This window comes from Mauremys mutica, chromosome 3 (assembly GCF_020497125.1).
Source record: "Mauremys mutica isolate MM-2020 ecotype Southern chromosome 3, ASM2049712v1, whole genome shotgun sequence".
Classification (NCBI taxonomy): Eukaryota; Metazoa; Chordata; order Testudines; family Geoemydidae; genus Mauremys; species Mauremys mutica.
In genome coordinates this window covers 90162235-90174667 of record NC_059074.1, presented here as the reverse complement: position 1 = coordinate 90174667, position 12433 = coordinate 90162235, and the positions used below count along the sequence as shown (strand labels likewise).

The 12433-nt window shown below is 43.2% G+C and overlaps 1 protein-coding gene across 1 annotated transcript in view; it reads left to right on the top strand.

The window, feature by feature from the left end:
• The window catches only part of ROS1 (ROS proto-oncogene 1, receptor tyrosine kinase), a 96549-nt gene that overhangs the window by 23046 nt on the left and 61070 nt on the right, over positions 1 to 12433 (top strand). The window contains exons 8-15 of the mRNA XM_045010300.1: positions 2850 to 2972; positions 4682 to 4866; positions 6070 to 6167; positions 7022 to 7533; positions 8408 to 8620; positions 9560 to 9670; positions 10672 to 10853; positions 11770 to 11961. Of these exons, the coding sequence (XP_044866235.1) occupies positions 2850 to 2972; positions 4682 to 4866; positions 6070 to 6167; positions 7022 to 7533; positions 8408 to 8620; positions 9560 to 9670; positions 10672 to 10853; positions 11770 to 11961 (1616 nt within the window). The remainder of the gene's footprint in view (positions 1 to 2849; positions 2973 to 4681; positions 4867 to 6069; positions 6168 to 7021; positions 7534 to 8407; positions 8621 to 9559; positions 9671 to 10671; positions 10854 to 11769; positions 11962 to 12433) is intronic.

The window sequence follows — 12433 nt, the reverse complement described above, 5'->3', positions numbered from 1 at the left end:
ATTTGCATGACGATATAACTTGGACCTCCTCAAACCTATGTCAAATACAGAATGTTTTTTGTTACATAAAGGAAGATCTCTGAATACTTAGGAATTGATCCCCATACATTAAAAAGATTGTGTCTGGCCATTGTGCAAGTATATGGGTATGGAACGGAAGTGTAGGGGTTTAGCTACCACAAAGACTGCCTTACCCTTTAACACGTCCTGAGAAAACTGTGTTCCTTGGGGATGATGTAGGTCCAGGTTCCAAATATCAGGCCGTGGGAAGAGAGCCTTCTTAGAGCTGGGATGCTGGTTGTGGAGCTCTTTGCCAGAAGGAATCAGACTGAGTACAAGCCTGATTGCGTTCAGATCAAAATTCAAAACACGCCGTTTGAGATAGCCCACAGAACTCTTTAAATATATTATAATAATAATTCTGAAACATGCAAGCAAACCAAACTACAAACCCTGCAATCACAAAGCCATTCTCCTCTGCTCTGGAAGACTGGAGAGAGAAAAACCCCTCCATTTTGGACTTTTGGGCAATTTTGTGTAGTGCTATATAAACCTCACAGAGAAGGAAATTGCTTCCGCCCTGCTTCCTACGCAGAAGCCAGGTGAAATTGCTGTCCCTACGCTTCCCCTTCTCTGATCACTAGGCAACATTTCCTGTATTGGAAGACAGAATTTACCTGTACATGAAGGCATTGGGCCTGATTTCCCACTGTATTACCCTGGTTTTGAAATTAATGAAATTATACCAGTGTAAAACTAGGGTAACACAGTGGCAAATTAGACTCAAGATCTTTGTTCCTTATTTCACCCACTGCTTCTGATCTAGCTGAAGATCATAGTTCTCTTCACAATATTTTCCCCAGGAAGAACCTCATTTCCCTTTCTCTCCCAACTTTCTGTCTCACTCTCAGGGGTTGCTAGGTAAGGTGAGCTAATTTGAACAACACGTGTTATATCGCAGATAAATCCAAAGTTGTACATCTAGTAATAAAGGATGTAGGTCATTTTTATAAGATATGGGACTATATCCTGGAAATTTGTTACTCTGAAAAGGATTTGAGGGCCATGGTAGATAACCAGTTGAACATAAGCTTCCACTGCAGGGTCCAGCCCCGCTGCTCCAATGACTCTTTAATTATTTATCCACAGTTAACAGCTTCAACAGGAGAGACTGATGGAACCCCACATCAAAATATCTCATAGCCCAATGGTTAGGGATGGTTTCAGATCCCTGTTCAAAGCCCTGTTCCTCCTCAGGCAGAGGGGAGGACTTGAACAGGGGTCTCCCACATCCCAGGTGAGTACTCTAACCACTGGGCTAAAAGTTATGAGGTGGGTTCTCCCTCTCCCAGCTATTTTGTGTGAACTCTCCTGAAGGGCCAATCCGGTAGGTGTGCTCAGAGGGCGCCTTCTGGATTGGACCTCACATACGACTTATGTGGCTGAACGCCTTTTGTCCCCGGGTTTGTGAATCACTCTGGAGCTCAGGTGGGAGATAAGTGCCCAGACTTCTAGAGGAAGGCACTCAGGGGCCAAGATGTAGACACTGAGGGAACTTTATACTGCAGAAACTTATGTGCCAAGCAGGGCCGGCTCCAGACCCCAGCGCGCCAAGCATGTGCTTGGGGCAGCACGCCGCGGGGGGCGCTCTGCCTGTCGCTGGGAGGGTGGCAGGTGGTTCCGGTGGACCTCCCGCAGGCGTGCCTGCAGAGGGTCCGCTGGTCCTGCGGCTCCAGTGGACCTCCCGCAAGGAACACCTGCGGATGCTCCACCAGAGCCGCGGGACCAGCAGACCCTCCGCAGGCATGTCTGCAGGAGGTCCACAGGAGCCGCAGGACCGGCGACCGCCAGAGCGCCCCCCGCGGCGTGCCGGCATGCTTGGGGCGGACAAATTGCTAGAGCCGCCCTTGGTGCCAAGTAAGTTGAGGCACCTACAGGGTTCAGCAGGACCTTTATGCATTGCAGTGGTCCTGAGACTGGGACTTGGATTCCTAAAACAGGGACACCTAATATCTTTTGTGCATCTAGGCCTACATCCCTCAGGTGTCACTGGAAATCAGTAGACCCTCAGTGGTTTTTGCTAATGGCTAAGAAATCCATTGCAGATTACTGAATTTTGCAAGTTAGTGAGTATATGAACAGATACGAAACCAAATAGAACTATATGGATAATACATCACCACAAAATGCACTTTTTCCATTTATTTAACAGGTTTAGTTTTAAGAGAGGCAAAGTGGGGAGGTAATATCTTTTATTGGACCAGCTTATGTTGGTGGAAAGGACAAGCTTTTGAGCTTTCCATAGTTCTTTCTCAGGTCTGGAGAAGGTGACCAGAATCTACACACTGAATACAAGCTGAGATAGATTGTTAAGTATAAGGGGTCCACACATGCTGTACAAGACCACTTAAAATGAAGAGGGCAGTTAAGGGTTAGCAGGCAATTTTTCCAGACTCGAGGAAAATCTTTGTGAAGCTCAAAAGCTTGTTCCTTCCACCAACAGAGGTTGATCCAATAAAAGATATTACCTCACTACCTAGTCTCTTTCATATCCTGGGACCCACACAACTACAACAGCACAGGGTTAGTTTTAATTAATGATGATAAACTGCGTAACAGGAAAGTATATATTTTGCAAAAGTTATCTAGCCTTAGTAGTTTTGCATATCATTACAGCACTCAGGAATTATGTTTTTTCTGGATGTGGTGGTGGACAGCCTTGTGTCTGTGGATGTGTGTGGGCATGCAAATTGTGGATTGTGGATTAACAATGTGCAAGTTAGGAAATTTGCCCTCTGCTTTTCATTTGTTTTCTAGCTTAATTTTAAAATTGTCTTTTTAATTGTCAGTTAAGGAAAAAGTGAAATGGCTCTTTCTAGCCAGAAACCAATCTCTAAGAAAGAGATCCATGGAATCTTTCTTGGAAGTCGCACAATGCCTTCAGAATGATGTCATACACCACAGTATTACAGGTTAGTTCTTTCTCTTTCTCTCTCCACCATACTGATACAGCTCCCACTACTGCATTATGCAAGTGCCTCCCAAACACCAGTGTGAGGTAAGAAGGTTGTCTGAGACATAGTGCAGAGTTATCAAAAGAGCCTATCAAAAGTGACTTGGGCACTTAGGAGCATAAGTCTCATTGCAAGTCAGTAGAACTAAATCCAAACTCACTTGGGTGCTTTTGAAAATGTTATCTTTGGGAGATTAAGTGGTTTTCCCAAGGTCACCCAAGAGATCTTTGGTGGAACCTTGAACTGAAGTAAGATCTTTTGAATCCCAATCTCATGCCTTATAACTACAAGACCTTCACTCCTCCATGCACCTGCAGTCTCCTCTTTGTAGCTATGTGGGTGATCTCAAACTCTTTTACACAGCCTTTTGAAATTATTTTAGATACCAATCATATGGTATTGAAGGAGTTCAAGGGGCACCAGGAATCTGTTGACTGAAATTGTGGAAAGAGAAGCAAAAAAAAAAAAAAATCTGGTGGGTGAGATTTAGGGCAATGTGGAGGGAGGTTTGCTATGGGTGACAAGCTTGTTGAGCAGTTGAGGGGCTCAGTGAAGAAGGAGGAACCAGGAGAGAGAGAAATCTCACAATGGTCAGGTTTAGGTACGGCTCAACAGCTGAAGATGTTGTGCATTTGCAAATGAAATCTCTGAAGTTTTTGATGTTCACTGGACCAAAACCAGAAAGGAAGACAGTAGAGGGGAGTATGCTCTCAGAGATGTTGACATACTGGGCCACTTTCACTCCTGGTTTATTCTGGCTTCTGGCAGAATAATGTCCTTTAGGGGTGTGTATAGATAGAGGGAGAGAAAAATGGCTGCAACCAACCTTGACTTGGTGGAATACATGAGGGGGCCAGCACCCCCCAGAAATGGTCAGCGCTGCAGGGCAAAGGATGTGGCCAGAAGATCTGGAGAATGTGCTGATTCAGCTCCTCCTGCCTCAGCAGCATATGACTACATCGTCACTGCAGGTTAGCCAAGAGTTAAGTAATCATGGGTTTGTCCATGCATGGTAGCGTAACTGTTTAGAGCGCAGCCACATTGTCTATAGCTGCACGCAGCTGAAACGCCCTGTGTATGCAATGGTGCTTTATCTGGGCATGAGACATTAGACAGGTATCTGGGCTCATATCCTAACAAGGGTGCCTACAGGGCTCCTTGTGATGCTATACCCTGCAGAAATGAAAGCTGCTTCAGGCTACAGTAATCTCCCATCACATCGTGGTGGTGCAGAGACTGGTAGTTCTCTGCCAGGGGATTAGCCCCCACCTTGGAGCAGAGTAATTGTGCTTTGTGTGGTGAGATGCAAATTGCATCTCTGGGCACCGGGTAGAGTGAATTGGTGTCGATTGATCTGTCTATTTACTAATTTGTCTTTTTAGCTAATCTGTTCATTGGTTTTCTGCAGTGCCCACTGTAGTATCAGTTCTAAGGGCCATTGTGTACAATCGTGCCACTTTCAAGGATTGTGGGAAATATTGTATAGTATGGGAATAAATACTAGAAATGGGGGAGAGAAATGTTAATATTTTTTCAGGTCATGTAAGGTTTCAGACTGAGAGCTGCCCACCACATTCTATGACATTTTTTTTAAAAGTAATGAAAAATCAAAATGTGTTTCTCATATTAACATAGTGTGTGTGTGTGTGTTGTCTTGCTGTTTCTAGGGATTTCTGTGAATATTTACCAGCAGGTTGTCTATTTCTCAGAGGGAAATTCTATCTGGGCGAAGGGAGCTGCCAGCATGTCTGATGTGTCTGACTTAAAACTCTTTTATGCTGGCCCAGGAAAAATTACATCAATCTCAGTAGACTGGCTTTACCAGCGGATGTACTTTGTCATGAATGAAAAGGTTGGGCTCTGGAGCTTAATTATTTTCTTAATACTTATGAACTACTAATGTGTGCCCTATTTTACATATGGCAATAAAGAGTTCAGGGATTATGGTAGGGATGTATGGCGTACTGTTGACTATTATAATGTTTTTATTTTTAATGTAATAAAAAATTTTTGTCAAAGAAATAGGACAAAATAGTAATACCTGCCTCTACTGTGGTCTACAGGCGTCTCAGGTCACATTAAAAGTAAACTGACATCCTAGAATTCCAGCTTCTTAGCTAATTTTTATCCTTGTGAAAGAAAGTCATGTCATTTCTGACACTATCTCCACCTGTGGCTCGTGCCTTCGGTGGCAAGTCATTTAATCTTTAGATCTCAGTTCCTCATCTGTATAGTTCTTTCTTACTGTACCTTGCAGGGGTGTTGTGAGAATTAGTTCGTTAACGATTAGAATGCACTTCGAAAGTGATAAGAGAGATTTAAGTACTCAGTATTTTCTTGTGTTAATGAAGGTGATGGAGGGTCACAGCTGTTTTGTCCTGAGAGAAAAAAATAGATGCCAACCCTGCATTTAATTCTTCACTCTTGAAACTTTAATGACTTTAGAAGTGAGGTCCTGGTCTGGCTCCTTTGCTCCTCTCATGCATATGAGACAAAGAGGGAGAAAGCTGCCATAAACAGGGATTCCTTGTGCCAGTGCCATGCCACTCCACTCTCCACTTATTGCCCAGGGTGCTTATGTGGCCACAGATGTCTGCACTCTTGTAGCTTTAGGTTAAAACAATGGCTGCAGGAGTCCGTTGCAGCTAATGTAAGTTAAAAGAGGTATGAGGCCAAACTGGTCCCAGGCTGCTCGCAGGATCAGCACAAAGGTAGTTGTAAACCACCACCTCCCCACCCCTGTCAGATCCTGCTCAAAGCATAGCTTGGCTGGACCCAAAATCTGCCCGTTCGTTTTCCTCCAGCTTGAAGACCGTGAGGTAAGTGGATAATGAATTGACAATTCCTTCATGGTAAGCGTTAACAGAAGGCTTGGCATAGTGAGCAAACCTTGTAATTGAATGACTGGAAATGTAGGTGCTTAGAGGTGCTTGGAAGTACCTTAGGTTATTGTCTGTCTCTGGTCTCCCCTGTAGGATGCTCAGGTCATGTTGCTGCTCATCAGTAAACATGCTACTGATACATAAGAGCCTTTCTCTTTATTTTGATTCTCTAGGTATGTGTCTGTAATTTAGAGAACTGCACAGTAGCTGAAGATATCGCTTCTCCTTCCATTACCTCCCCTAAGAAAATTGTAGCTGATCCATATAACGGGTAAGTTTTTTCTCTTTTGATGACTTGGTGTCAGATGGGCTGTTGATCTTTTCGGCAATCGTCTTCACTGGTTTAGCTATCCAGTCACGAACCTCTTAAGAAACTGCCCCCTACGCCCCAGTTGTACAGACTTGCTCCTCTGTTATTCTTCAGCTTGCTCACTCCTCACCACATTTGATTTGTTTCAGTCAGGGTCTGAAGTCTTCCCAATGTGTGAAAAGTTTGGAGGCATTGCATTTTTATTTGTTTTTAAAAAAAGACATTGAATTCTTTCATCAAAACAATTGTTTGAATGTTAAATGTCTGTGTCTAACATTGGCTCGATTATTTGAGTGCGTTTTTCATTATTTTTATCATCATTATTTGATAACTGTTATCACCTAGGAGCTCTAGTTGTGGATCAGGACCCCATTGTGCTACGCACTGTACAAACACAACAAAAGACAGTCCTGCCCCAATAGGCTGATAATCTAAGTATAAGACAAGAGGCAACAGATGGTTACCAACAGAGGAGGGTGAGCGCACAAGGAAACAAGAAGGCAATATTGATCAGCATGATAGGCTCAGCACACCAGCTTGACTGTTGTCAAGTTTTGTTAAGTTTTTCTTATATAAATCATGGGCCAGACCCTCAGCCAGTGTAAATCAATGTAGTTTTATATTACAGTGGCTGGGAATTGGGCTTCCTGTATTTAATTTTCATAGGATATAAATAAATATGAACCAAAAGAATTTCCCTATATATTTTTTTAGAAGGACAGGTGTGTCTCTGAGCCAATAGACCACTAAAATATCAGTGACTTGTCTACACTGTGTTCTATGGTGTAACCACTGTGGGGTTGTTCCATTGTTAGGTATGTCTTTTATCTGCTGGAGGATGGAATTTATAGGGCAAGCCTCCCAGTCTATCCTGGTCAGGTCCCTGAAGCTTTGCCGATTGTAAGAATCAACGCTCTGCAAGACTTTGTGATAAACTTCCTGTCCAAAAGACTAATTTACTTCAACAAAACTGATCAATCCTTTGTGTCTGGTTTTCTGGATGGCTCAGACTTTAACATCCTACGACCTCAAGTTTCATTTAGAGACATAGAGAGCTTTGTTTATGAGAACAATACTTTCGTTGTCACTGACGGCAGGGCAGTTTTCCGTGAGGAGTTGTCTCCAACTGGGATCAAAGCCTTTAATGAATTTTTGGTGGATTGCGATTTTACCCAGGCTGATTATTTTGGATACAACAACTTGCTTTCTTATGGTGCGGCAACACAGCCTTATCCTTTGCCAACTCATCCTCAGCTTGTCACGGTGCTGTTTGGATCAGACCAAGCTGTGGTCTGCTGGAGACCACCTCAACCTACTATTGGAACCAGTAAGTTCTATTGTTCCATCCTAAAGGTCCGGTCCATGTTCCAGTATACTTAATGGAAAGATCTTCCTGATTTTTCCTTTCCCTAACACTGGTGTAAATCAGAAGTGACTCTACTGAAATCTACTTGTGGGAGGGATAGCTCAGTGGTTTGAGCATTGGCCTGCTAAACCCAGAATTGTGAGTTCAGTCCTTGAGGGGGCCATTTAGGGATCTGGCGCAAAAATTTGTCTGGAGATTGGTCCTGGTTTGAGCAGGGGTTGGACTAGATGACCTCCTGAGGTCCCTTCCAACCCTGATATTCTATGAACATCAATATGAAACAGGTGTGAGAGAAAAACCCAATTTTTCTCTCACACCTGAGAGAAAGGCCCAATACTTTAGATAAAGCTGCCAAAATTTTAAGCAAAGTTTTACTGATAAAATAAAGAATGCACCTGGCCAAATTAATGGAGGCTTAATTGTGTAAGTCACTAACAGTCTTTCTGTCCTGCAGGGTTTAAAAAAGGCTGCATCTTAAATCATGGGGTGTAATGACCGCAGTGTTAACTATCGCTATCACAGTACTGTCACACATCTATGGAGAGTCACACATGGTAGCTGCTGGCTGGCAAAGTCTGCTATCCGCTCTACCACACACGCGAGGTGCTAGAAGCACAGCTGGAGCTGTGGAGACTGCCTGCCACTCCCGGTTAAGTTGTTGGGAAGGGCATGATGTACCAGGTGCCAGGGACTAAAGCAGCGCCAGTTTTTAATTTTCTTCCTGGCTGATATCTCTGATATTGGCAGCTTTGAAATAGATCTCTAAAACTGCAGTCTTCCTGGCCTCTGTTGAAGTAGTTTCTTGTCCAATAATGTGATTGTCTGCACCGTTCAGGTCCTTCCGCCTGGCAGAACTGGACTTACATTGTGAAGGTATCAGCCCAACATGGTGCTGATGAAGATTGGATTGTCTCCAATATCAGTGACACTAGATTTACAGTGAAAGGGCTGACCTACTCCGCAGCATACCAGGTGTCAGTGAGAGCTCTATCTCCTGCTGGGGAAGGACCCTGGACAGAGTCTTTTAGGGGCACCACTTTAAAAGAAGGTAAGAACTACTTCACTGAGCAGTAAGGAGAAACTTGTCCTGTGCATACTCTCCACCTGTCAAGGCCTAGACCCGAGGAACACCAGGGGTTCAATCCTCTGCTGTGCCTACTCTTCACATTGTGACACAAGCAGGTGGGACCTCTTTTAAAGTGCTTGGGGACAGTGCAAAGGTTGACATCTGAAGACCACCAGTGGCAGGTGGTTAAGCATGGGTGCACCGTCGGAAACAGTTGAGTATCCCCGTCACCATGTAATGAATGGGAGTGGGTGGCTTACTGGGGAAATGCAAAAGGCCCTTTGCAAGCATGTGTACAATGGCTCTAACCTGTACACTGTTGAAATATTTATTTAAATGTAGCTTATGTAGAATAATACATATGGAGAGGAAAGGAGGGGCTCAGGGTTAAATCACTGGAGTGAGGCTCAGGAGGTCTGGGATCAGTTCGTGGCTCCACCACAGATTTTGGGCTTTGGGCAAGGCACTTCATCTCTCTGTGCCTCCATTCCCCATCTAAAAATGGGTGTCACATACTTCTTTTTTCTCAGCCTTTGTCTCTCTTGTGTATTGAGATTTGCTGTTCCTAGGGGCAGAGGCTAGTTCTTCCTATGTTTTTGTACAGCCCTTAGCACAATGTGCCTCTGATACTGGTTGCTGGAACAGGAATAAATTCATGGTGGTTAAGTCCATAAATGGCTATTAGCCAGGATGGGTAAGGAATGGTGTCCCTAGCCTCTGTTTGTCAGAGGATGGAGATGGATGGCAGGAGAGAGATCACTTGATCATTGCCTGTTAGGTTCACTCCCTCTGGGGCACCTGGCATTGGCCACTGTTGGCAGACAGGATACTGGGCTGGATGGACCTTTGGTCTGACCCGATACGGCTGTTCTTATGTTTGTATCATTCATAAGTAGTTACAACTTGTTCGTTGTTTCTCAGTTGAAGAAGAACCTTATATCTTGGCTGTGGGGGACGATGGACTTTGGAAGCAGCCGTTGGATAGTTTTGGGCCAGGATTATTCTTCTCTCCTAATATAAGAAATGTCTCAGGTAAATACTGTTCAGGCTGAGTGTTCCTGTAGTGGACCTATCTGCATTGATCAGAACTCCCCATAGTGGATGAAAGGAACTGAAAGACGAGAACTTTCATCACATCTGACTAGACTTTGAATGTGCAGTGAAACAGTTTGAACTGAACTGAGACTTGAGGCAGAAGCTCCTTGCACTCCCTGGGCCAAATTCATCCCTGGTGAAATGCCGTGAATGTGAGTTACACTAGGGATGAATTAAGTTCCCTGGGTGTCTCTCTACAGCTGTGTAACCCCAGTGTTACAAAGTAATGCAGTGCTATTGTAATCAGCGGGGCTACACTCATGAAAATGAGGTCAGTGTAGTAAGGTGATTGCTGTACATAGGGAGATTGTCATCATGATCTATCTTATCAATTGAGTTTTAGAGCTGAGCTGTATCAATCTTTGTACATTGTTCCTGCATTTGTAGGAGGTTTGACCTGTTTCAATCTTATACACAACGCCCTAAGTGTAGACAGAGTACAGACACTGCACGACCCCTAGCATGGGTATAAATAGCAGTGTAGACAGTGAGGCACTGCTTGAGTGAGTAAAGACACACCTGAACCCCAGGGTATATACCTTACACAGCTCTCTACATGCCCAAGCACTGCCTTCTCTGTCTCAGTGTACTGTCCTGCTGCTCACCTGCTGCCAAAGCCTTTCCACACCATAATGGAAGGCAGAGAAAGGCTCGGGGGAGGGGGAAGACAATGGGGAAAGGCTCTGGTAGCTCTCTGCCGTCAGACTTTTCCCCACTGCCTCCCCCTGCCAGAGCCTTTCACTGCCACATGTAGCTACACACCACACTGTGGATGCATCCTGCCTTTTACAGTGGCATATAGCTACATGTATTTGCATGCTGCCGCTAATGTAGACAAGGTCTTGGTTGGTTGGATATTTTTAATTGTTCTTGAAAAATTGTAGTTTTATTGACATATTTGAGAAATAGCTGCTAGTATCCTTCTTTCTTGCTTCAAGACATGGACTGGTATAATGACACTCTCTACTGGAGCAACTCAACGGGGGAAGTTCATATGTGGTCACTGACTAGAAGAGCTGGTGCCATTGAAAAGTTTCATATATCTGACATCAAAAAAGCAAGGATAGTGGCCTTTGATTGGTTGGGTCAGTATTTGTACTGGGCTGGAAAAGCAAATACGGTATGTAAGAGTGTTGCACTGAAGATAAACTAAAGTAATGAATAACAAAGATTATTTAAATAATATTTGGGAAAGTGTTTATTACCTCCTATAACTTGAGCTGCTGTTGACCTTTTCCTTTTATAGTAGATCAACTTGTAGCAATTACACCTTTCTTTCCATTGAGATATTTCCTTTTCCAGTTAGGAAAGGGCTTGAGGTGAAATGTAGTTATTAATTAAAGCCAGGATGATGAACTGCAGGTGCAAAAATATACAAATAAAATATACCGACAATAGTTTCATAGTCGTAGTGCTCAGCTAAAGATTGCCAACTGAATCTCATTTGTATTTATCTTTGTATTATAACATTGTGTAGCAAATTGTGGGTGTTTTGTTAAATATAGGGGTGGATTTTAGAAGTCATCTCTGATGTAGTACTTTGATATTGTGTGCCCAAATAGCTGCAAATGCACTCTAGGCACCCACAAATCAGTTGCTTAGCCATTTCAGTTGTATAAAATGGGTCTACATTAAAAATGTAATGCTAAGTTATGAAGTGCTTAAAATTGTACCTGTAATTACTTGAGTGCAAAGTCAGAGGCCCTTCTGAAAATGAGACCCATAGGGCTAGATTCTCCACTACCTTACATCCTAATTTACAGCTGTGCATAGTGAGTGCAAACTGGATGTGAACTCTTATCCACTCAGAAGGCTGGTGAAACAAGGAATGATAAGAGGGATTAGAAGTTTTAGTTTTTGCTTTTGTCACTTCATAGCAGATACTAAATACTAATTTTGCATAATTCTTTGTGACATTTTAAACACATGAGACTGAAATCAATAGCTGTGAAATAGTCATATACATGTATTCAGATGCCTGTGGCTGATAACTAATGTGTGAGGAGTTACACTGTTTTCTCCCCACCTGCCCCCAGATCTACAGAAAATCACTGCTGGTAGGACACACAGATGTTGTGGTGCATGTTGCATTCCTGGTGAAGGATCTTGTGGTCGATGCAATCAATGGCTATCTGTACTGGGCCACAACTTACTCAGTGGAAAGCACCAGACTGAATGGAGAGCACTACCTTATGTTACAAGAGCAGCCACGGTTTTCTGGTAAACAGGTGACTGATATTTAAAAAGGAGTGTTTTAGTGTCTAGTTGCATAGGATACAGTCAGTATTAGTGCTTGTGACATCAGATATAACAATACAGCTTTCATTTGTTATTGGGTGTAACTTGTACTTACACCATAATGGTTAATTCATACAATTATTACTTTATTGAGTAATCATCATGGAGGTACAAGTTTGAATAACTGTATTTAACAATATTTGTGTTAATTGAGTTTTAAATTTCAGTGACTGCCATTAGAAAGTGACCATTTACCTACTGCTATCACATAGAACGTGTGCTATTTTGCATTTTGACAGAGCTGTGGTATCTCAAAATAGCCTTGTACAGCAGCAACTGTTGGCAACTATTGACATTTTAATAATGACCACTGTAGATCCTGAAGATCCTCAGCTAGTGTAAATCACCTTGGTTCCATTGAAGTCCTGGCCCTGGGTGTTTAAAATGACATTTCGAGCAAAA